Source organism: Contarinia nasturtii, unplaced genomic scaffold (assembly GCF_009176525.2).
Source record: "Contarinia nasturtii isolate CC-2019 unplaced genomic scaffold, AAFC_CNas_1.1 Cnas_scaffold_864, whole genome shotgun sequence".
Classification (NCBI taxonomy): domain Eukaryota; kingdom Metazoa; phylum Arthropoda; class Insecta; order Diptera; family Cecidomyiidae; genus Contarinia; species Contarinia nasturtii.
In genome coordinates this window covers 882,963-891,168 of record NW_022198211.1, presented here as the reverse complement: position 1 = coordinate 891,168, position 8,206 = coordinate 882,963, and the positions used below count along the sequence as shown (strand labels likewise).

The following is an 8,206-nucleotide window of genomic DNA, read 5'->3' as shown; positions in this document are numbered from 1 at the left end:
AGCATAAATCATGCGAATGAGTCGGCCATTGTTCCGGACGACATTCAGGCTGCATTCGATGCTGGCCAAATCAAAAAGATAATTGGCAACGATCCCGGCGCAAAAGTTTTAATAGCGGCTAATACTCTCGACTTGGACCGAAAAACCGAAGTAAGTTATCGATTGAAGGCCAAACAATGGCACCACCGTGTTGGAACTGACAAAAGAAAGAAAAAATTAAAGGAATACACTGGTGCATACGAAAACGAATGTCGTCTCTTACGTGAAAATCGTAATATTTATATCGAAACACCATCGCCGAGTAGTCTGAATTACGATTTGTATCTAAGATACCAACTGGATATTTTCCAAGCGGCAAGCGAAGTGAAGTACCGGCCATGTGTGGCAAAACTAAAATTTGATAAATACGTGCAAACACAAAAAACGGCCCATCAAATTGCACGTGAAGTCACACAAATGGAAAAGGAAATACCGCGTGAGCAACAAACCATCGTATACGCTCATGGAAATGCGAAAATTGCGGCCAATTCACCAATTAAAGGCCATTTGCGTACACCCGAAGCAGCGATTACGCACACAATCGATCGGTATGAATGTATATGTTTTTGTATTTGTGTTTTCCCGGTATTTGTTTACTAATTTCTGCATTATTTCCATTCACACATTCAATGTGTATGCCCACAGGTATGCAATGAGAATTGATATCAATGAGAGAGGTACATCTATGTATTGCAGTAGGTGTCAACAGATGACACAAAGACCAATTGATGTAAGAGTACGAAAAGGATTTACGAGACATAACATTAAGGATCGGTAAGTTAATGATTTAATACATAGTACTGAGTCAAAAACGACCACAAAAACAAAAACAAAACCGAAAACATGAAATTCATTGTAAATTTTCTTTTGTCGTTTGTTTCCAATGTACAAATAAAAAGCTTCCTAGTTTGCCAAAACTGTGAATCGGGCCGGAATGCTGTTCTCCCAGTTCCACGCGAGTACACTGTGAAAACACATCGTAGTTATAGAAAGAAGATTCCAGTAGTTGGCGCAAGACCAAAAACACGAACATTTGAAACGCCAGCCGACAATCCGAATCGAATTCGAAGCGTGGTTATGGATCGTGACCATAACGCTTCACGCAATATGATCTATAAAGCCAAGTGTATGTTGAGTGGAATTCCAATAAATCCTGTTTTCAATATGAGTGCTGTAGCCTATAGACAACAAAATCCCGATCGTGTGATCCGTCCAAATCGACCGAATCATGCGAATCGTCGTAATCAAGCAGCATAAAGTTAAAGAAATGTATCTGCGGTCGTTCCCGGGGGGGTATGTTTCAATTCGAATCAATTTCATTTCATCTACTGCAATTTATGTTCATTGTTTGTTTCTCTGTTATTGTATGTATCTAGGTAGTGACCAGCAGACCCAGAAGTACTATTCTATAGTAAGCTAGTATTTTTTTTATTCTCTTCCACAGAATCGACGATTACAACTACCAAATCTCAATTTAAAGCAATTGCTGGACATTATTGTTGTTGTGGCTATTGCTTTGCAATTTTTTCATTATATGTTTCCGATTATTTTTCGATTATTCTCCGATTACTTATCGATTATTTTAAATTTTATTCTTTTCTTTTGTGATTCTCCCCTTAGGTAACCTTGATAGAAAGAAAACAATTGGACATTTCATCATCGTCAACATCGTATACCTCTTACTTGAGCCCACCCGATCAAATGAAAACCCGTCTAACGGCAAAAATGGAACAAAGTGCCATATCTTCAAATGTGAATGCTGCAATGCCGTCGGAAAATTCACCAGTTAACGACTCTGAGCTCTTACACTATATTATTCGAATGCTTGGAATGTCACGAACTTCGATCGATCAGTTAAATATGAGTTCGGTTAGCACAGTGAAAACTCCAAATTCATCGATTATAAATGTAAGCAATAATCGACAGCTCACTTCGTCCAGTTTGACGTCAACGCCAATTTCGCATTCATCGTCAGTATCCATGGAGCAAATTCAATCAATTGACAAAGCAAAGCTTCAACAACTCGCCAAATATTTGGCAGAGAATAATAAATTGGCAACAAAACCACGCAAAGACAGCAAAGAAAGTGGTGCATCTAGCGGTGTTTGGGATGAAATTTTATCAAAGAAGAACGAACCGAATTCCAAATCGGAAAAAACGGAAAATTCCAAATCAAAACCATCTGAACGGCGTGAAAACAACGCAATGGTTGAAGATTCGGATGATAAGTTATCGAGAGATGACTTGATTGCCAAATACGATGAGTTAGCAGCGAATTGTACCAAGCGCATTATCAATTTGGACACAATGATTTCGAAGGTGCGAGAGGAAAAACAAAAATTGCTGGAAAATACACTTTCTTCGGCCAGCAGTTTGATAACGGGACAAAAAGAAGCAACGGAATATATGGAGTATCCGCAACAAGAACAAAAACAACAAACAGAACAAAGCAACAACAATATAAGTTCACCGTTGTCAGACAGCAAGGGCACAAATGCACCATCATCCGATTTTTCATCAACAAGCGGCACTGCTGATATATCGATGCCAAATGAAAATCGTGCCGGTCTATTTGCGGCAAAGAATAAACTACTTGGCGAAAGTAAAGACAGCGGTGTTGGCATTTCCAGACCAGTAACATCTTCAGATTATCGTGATAGTCCCGATTTAAAACAAAACACAAAGACTGTGGATTCAGAGCGTCAAAGCAAATTACTGCAAAATGCATTGCATGAAAGTAAACGAGATGCTTCATTTGAACCACTTTTGAAAGACATTCCCAGGGCTAATTATCGAATTTCAAGTGGTGGACAAATTGTATACGAACAACCACAACAAAAACACCAAGCCGAACAAATTCCGACACATAGCCGAGAAAAAATGGTCAAACCCTCACCACCTCCAGTCGCAATGGCTAGGTACGTTTTTAACTTTTTGAACGAGTGATTTTTTTTATATCAATCATTTGTTGTTCTTTCTAAAAAATTAATTCTATATTTTAAAAATTCTCTTGACTTCCACAGATACAGTCCACACATGGAAGACGAATTGCCACACGAACTAAGTACAATAACTGAAATTGATACTCCACAAACTTCACGATTGAACGCAACCGATGCGACCAATTTAAATGAAACTAAAAATAATTCCATAAAATTGACACAGGCCGACGAAGCATCCAAACTTATTTACAAAGCATTTCCACAGCTCAAGGATTACATTAAATTAAATCCAAATACTTCGCAAGTTTCAATGGCAAGTGCAAACGATACTGATCTAACCATGGCTGGCACGAGTGCAATTGCAAACGAACACGTGGAAAAATTGTTAGAACCATTTGGTTCTCAGGTGAACGAACTGAAATACAAAACATATGATGGTGATCGTCCGGACGTCAACAATAGTAGACAATTGGAAGATTCCGAGTTGCGTATGAGTTATTCAAAATTTCCAACACATTCGGAGTATGCCAAATCGGTTCCCGGTTTACTTGATAGTCAAAGCTTGGACAAAGTGGATCTTTCCGATGATAACTCAAACTCTAGCCTCCCGGACATTGTGAACGAATTGAAAAGTCGTAAAATATTGGATCGTTCATTTGAAGAGGCTAAAGGCAATTATGGAAATTTAGATGATTTGCTTGTTGTGGGAAATCCAAGGGCTATATCACTACTGACGACAGAGTCAACCGTATCAGACACTTTGTCAGAAGAACTTGAACATGAATTGAATAGCATGGGATTGGCATGGGTTTCGACCGAATTGAAAAAATCGAAAAAAGTATCTACATCGCAATCATCCGATTCATCGAATCATGGCGAAAGACTCCATCGTTCCTCGAATAAACAACAATCGCCAAGTAAATTGAAAGCAGTTCAAAAGATGAATCATAGCAAAGCAACCAATGACAGTTTTGTTGACAAGAATTTGGTGGCGACCAACTCAGGAACGGTAGAAGGCACGATTACCACACAGAAAAGTGAATCGGATCAATTGGCAAAATCCATTAATCTTAAGGACTTTCTTGCACGTCAGTTGATGAAACACAGTTCAATGTCGTCGTCATCATCTGATTCATCGTTGGCCAGTATTTTCTTAAAATCATTTTTACTTCAATCGGATGTGAAATCACCAGATACTCCACAGAATCGTGGTAAGGATAAACATCGTACATCGACCCCAGTTGATCACAGTAGTGGCGATGGGAAGGATTCAAGCTCAAAAAAAATGTATCGAACTCTAACATCAACAGCAGTGGGCGAGATGAGCAAAAATCAAACTGAATCACTAACGTATTTCTCGAATGAAAGCCATCAATTATCATCGGTTCGCATGAGCACTACGAATTCAATGTCTTCTACTCTAAGCGATGAACGACAAAATTGAATATCTATGATCTGAACAACATTTGAATTTAGCAGGATCTGAATCGTACAAACACTCACATCCAAGATAAAAAAATTTATTAGTTTTAATATGCATATATTGATTGCTCAACGATACTTAAAAAGTCGCATTTATTACCACTTAATTTAAGAAAAAATTTAAGCTTTAGCAAAAAAGACGCATTTAAATGAAATCGATTTGACTGAATTAATCTTACAATATGGCATTTCATCGAATTTTTATAACCAGACCACAGTATTTCATGTACTTATTCAACGCAATTTTTTTTATACATACATTTTTGAGATTTTAAATGAAAACAACGAATTTTGTGCCTTGTGCTTTTCGAATGTTTCAAACAATGCATGATTTTAATTGTGGAACCATTTTCCCGAGACACAAAAAAAGAATTCAGAAATATAACGCTTAAAAAAGATTTTATAATTGTTAAACTTTGCTCAATGGTATTAGATTAGATTTAATTTTTTAGCACATTTAGAATTTAAAAAAATGCCATATTATGTTCAATTGTTCATCCACGAAAAATAAAATAAAATATATATCTCACTTCAATCAGAGAATTTCCTTCTCCGTTCAATAAACTTTAATCTAAAATTCATATTGAATTATGCGCGTTGTCTCCGTTGTCAAAATGCTGTGAGTGACAAAAATGTCATTGACAGAAATATTCTTTCAATTGACTTTTGTTATTCGTTCGCATCGGAGTGTACCAACAAACCTATTGTGGACAAAAATCATTGGATTGTTTTAAAAATCAACCAAAATTGATTGGATTTTTCAGAGATACCCAAAGTGTATGTAAGGTAAATATTTTGTCAAGTTGAATTTCATTCAATCAAAACCTGAAAAAATTGGAATGAGTTCGTGACATAACCTCAATCTCTTGAAATCGAAATATTTCATTTTCTTCCAAAAAAATAGGTTATACCTCAAACACAATGTCGTTCTTTACCAATTTCGTTTCTACTCTGCGGCAATTTGTAGTCAAAACTCCACAAATTCAACCAGTACGGTATCGATACTTTCAGGAGAAAAGAGATTATATTCGACGCTATGGATACTTCGACAAACTGGCTCGTAGCGGTTTATTGCCACATTATAGTGACAAGAGAGTCCTACCGTTTCCACAATATAAGTAAGTGCAATGGAAATGCAATTGTTGTTATGTGATGTAACACTAAAATATGACTTTTTAACACTTAGGCCAAAAAATGTGTGGAATGAGAAACGAGCGTTATTCGGGCAAAATGATTACATAGATATTCTCGGTAATGACAATTTGCACCCGACCCGTATATTATACAATCTGCCAGCATGGATACGAGGCGCCAAAGGTGGTGAATTTAAAATGTTGATACGGAAACGTAATATCTTCAAAGGATCGGAGTATCCAATAGCGAGACCTTCAAAATGGCGTGATCTTAACAAACGTATCAAATATTTGTATAGATTTTTGAATAACAAAACTAAAACACCAATGTCAAAGGATTAAGAATAAACTCGTTTCTGTTATTAGATTAAATTTGGAGAAAATGAATAAAATAAAGTCGAAACACTTTTCTCGAGCAAAAGTAGCAATAGCTTATATATTTTAATAAAACTCATCATAAAATCGAACTTAATCTTGCATTTGTGAATTCTATTCTTAAAACGAAAACGTATAAAAATGGGATGTTGTTTGTTGTGACATTTGGTTTTCATAAAGATTGAGAAAAAAATCTCTGTTTGTTGTAAATCGTGTATGTTTATTTTAATTTAGCCTAAAGAATACGAATTACATAATAATTTGTGGTTCTGGAACACTGGACTGTATACTTTTGTGAGGAAGAACCTGGCCGCCATTTATATAAATTTCATCTTTAACAATGACATCCTCACCAAGTACCGTCGTACCTTCCATGCGTACCTATGGCAAAATTACAAAGAAAAAACATGAAAATCATCAAAGTAGCCATAAAAATGAATGCGTACCCAGCGGCCAACAGTTGAGCGCCAACCAACTATACAACTATCGAGCCATGCATGACTTTTGATTATGGCGCCTTCCAATATTGTTGAACGTTTTATACAAGCACCTAGTGGAAATATAAATGTTTTCTGATTATTTTGAATTTTCATTATTTTGAGCAGATTCAGTTAATTATTACCGTCTTCAATCACACAATTTGGTCCAATGGTTACATTTGGTCCTATTCTACAGCCCACTCCAATTGTTGCTGTTGGATGCACCAACACATTTCCGACAATGGTTCGTTTTTCGGCCCCACATTGGTAAAGTGCGTTCGAATTTTTCTGGCGTAAGGAATTCAAATACAGACACATACCTAAAGAATATGTAAATAAAAAATAAACAATTTTAGTCATGTTTATGAATCGTTTTCAACATTCTCCGCAACGAATCATACCAGTTAGGAAGTCTTTAGGTTGGCCGATATCCATCCAAAAATTGGGCAATTCAAATGCGTACCTATGGCAAATATACAAAGAAAAAAAATGAAAATGATCAAAGTAGCCATAAAAATGAATGCGTACAATTGCTGTTCTTTCGCCATTACGGGAAACACTTCTTTCTCAATAGATGTCGGTTTTATTTCAATTCTACTCAAGACAGATGGATTGAAAATGTATATTCCTGTTGAATTAAATAAAATCCATGAACTCATCGATTTAAAATGTAAGTTTTTATGAAACTAACCGGCATTGATTTTATTGCTGATAAATTCCTGTGGTTTTTCGATGAAATCTTGAATACATCCAGCCTCGTTATACAAAACAACGCCATACTTCGATGGTTCTTCGACTTTTGTTACAACAATTGTTCCTTCTTGGCCATGATTACGATGGAATGCTTCGAGTTCGCGAAATGGAAAATCACATATCACATCCGAATTGAGAACGAAAAATGGTTCATCGCTTGAGGTTAATAGGTCTCGTGCTAATGCTATCGGTCCGGCCGTTCCTAGTGGTTCAGTTTCGTGCGAGAAAACTATATCAACTCCAAGTTTTTCACTTTCTTTTTTCAACTGCAATTCCATTTGTTCGGCGCGATATGAAACGGCCAAAATCACTTGTTTAACGCCCGCTTCTACAAGTGCTTCGATTTGGTGCATTAAAATTGGCTTATTGCTGAACTCAACCAGTGGCTTTGGCCGACTCAATGTTAATGGTCTCAAGCGTGTACCATACCCACCGACCAAAATCAATGCTCGCGTATTCTTTGAAACCAAATTATTCGTCGATGCACCCATTGTGTATATTTAAATACTCTCGTAGTGTACTGTTAAAAAAATGTTTCGACAAATTCAATAGAAATAACACTATAAAATATAACACAAGCACGATTTTTAATTTTCCGCGAAATTACATCTAAATTTATAGTTTGCAGTAGACAAAATATGCTTTTTATTAACAAATTCTATAAAATAATGAGCGAAATACAAAGTTTTCTCTATGACACGTACACAAGTCGATAAGCTATTTTATTTGTTCTTTGCTTGTTTTCAATACGCCGCACTTACTCAATATGAAACATACGATAATGGTATAAAAATTATTGGCCAAAAATTGTTTGCTAGATGTATGTGTTTATTTTGACGTTGATAAGAAGCTTTAGCTCGACAGGCGTTTACCCGTATTGTCAAATTAATGGTTTTGGTCACCTCTTACACGTCACTTGCCCATAGAATTCTAATCGACCTTTGTTTGTTTAGTAAATAAATATGCTGAATTCAACGCGTTAAGTATGCAAAGTACTTTGGTT

At 36.2% G+C, this 8,206-nt stretch overlaps 3 protein-coding genes across 6 annotated transcripts in view; 2 read left to right on the top strand and 1 right to left on the bottom strand.

The window, feature by feature from the left end:
• Positions 1–4,960, top strand: part of LOC116342316 (titin homolog) — an 11,276-nt gene extending 6,316 nt beyond the window's left edge. Inside the window, exons 5-6 of one of the 2 annotated variants that reach the window (XM_031769859.1) lie at positions 1,660–2,957; positions 3,063–4,960. In XM_031769859.1, coding sequence (XP_031625719.1) covers positions 1,660–2,957; positions 3,063–4,425 — 2,661 coding nt within the window. In that variant the 3' untranslated portion in view covers positions 4,426–4,960. The remainder of the gene's footprint in view (positions 1–1,659; positions 2,958–3,062) is intronic. The other variant, XM_031769861.1, reaches the window with a different exon arrangement.
• Positions 4,961–5,113: 153 nt separating this feature from the next.
• LOC116342694 (39S ribosomal protein L51, mitochondrial) lies at positions 5,114–6,020 on the top strand. 2 transcript variants are annotated; one of them, XM_031770413.1, is made up of 3 exons: positions 5,114–5,240; positions 5,368–5,581; positions 5,650–6,020. In XM_031770413.1, exons 2-3 carry the CDS (start codon positions 5,385–5,387, stop codon positions 5,936–5,938), a joined length of 486 nt encoding a protein of 161 aa, XP_031626273.1. In that variant the 5' UTR covers positions 5,114–5,240; positions 5,368–5,384; the 3' UTR covers positions 5,939–6,020. The 2 variants fall into 2 exon arrangements, with proteins under 2 accessions (XP_031626273.1, XP_031626272.1); XM_031770412.1 differs by having other exon boundaries at positions 5,114–5,249.
• A 150-nt stretch (positions 6,021–6,170) lies between these two features.
• LOC116342691 (mannose-1-phosphate guanyltransferase beta) lies at positions 6,171–8,086 on the bottom strand. Of its 2 annotated transcripts, none has more exons than XM_031770410.1 (7): positions 7,965–8,086; positions 7,142–7,723; positions 6,979–7,078; positions 6,852–6,913; positions 6,594–6,770; positions 6,418–6,521; positions 6,171–6,352 (listed from the first exon to the last, which is right to left on the bottom strand). In XM_031770410.1, the coding sequence occupies exons 2-7, from the start codon at positions 7,692–7,694 to the stop codon at positions 6,221–6,223; spliced, it is 1,128 nt and encodes a 375-aa protein (XP_031626270.1). In that variant the 5' UTR covers positions 7,695–7,723; positions 7,965–8,086; the 3' UTR covers positions 6,171–6,220. The 2 variants fall into 2 exon arrangements, with proteins under 2 accessions (XP_031626270.1, XP_031626269.1); XM_031770409.1 differs by having other exon boundaries at positions 7,908–8,015.
• Positions 8,087–8,206: the final 120 nt, after the last annotated feature.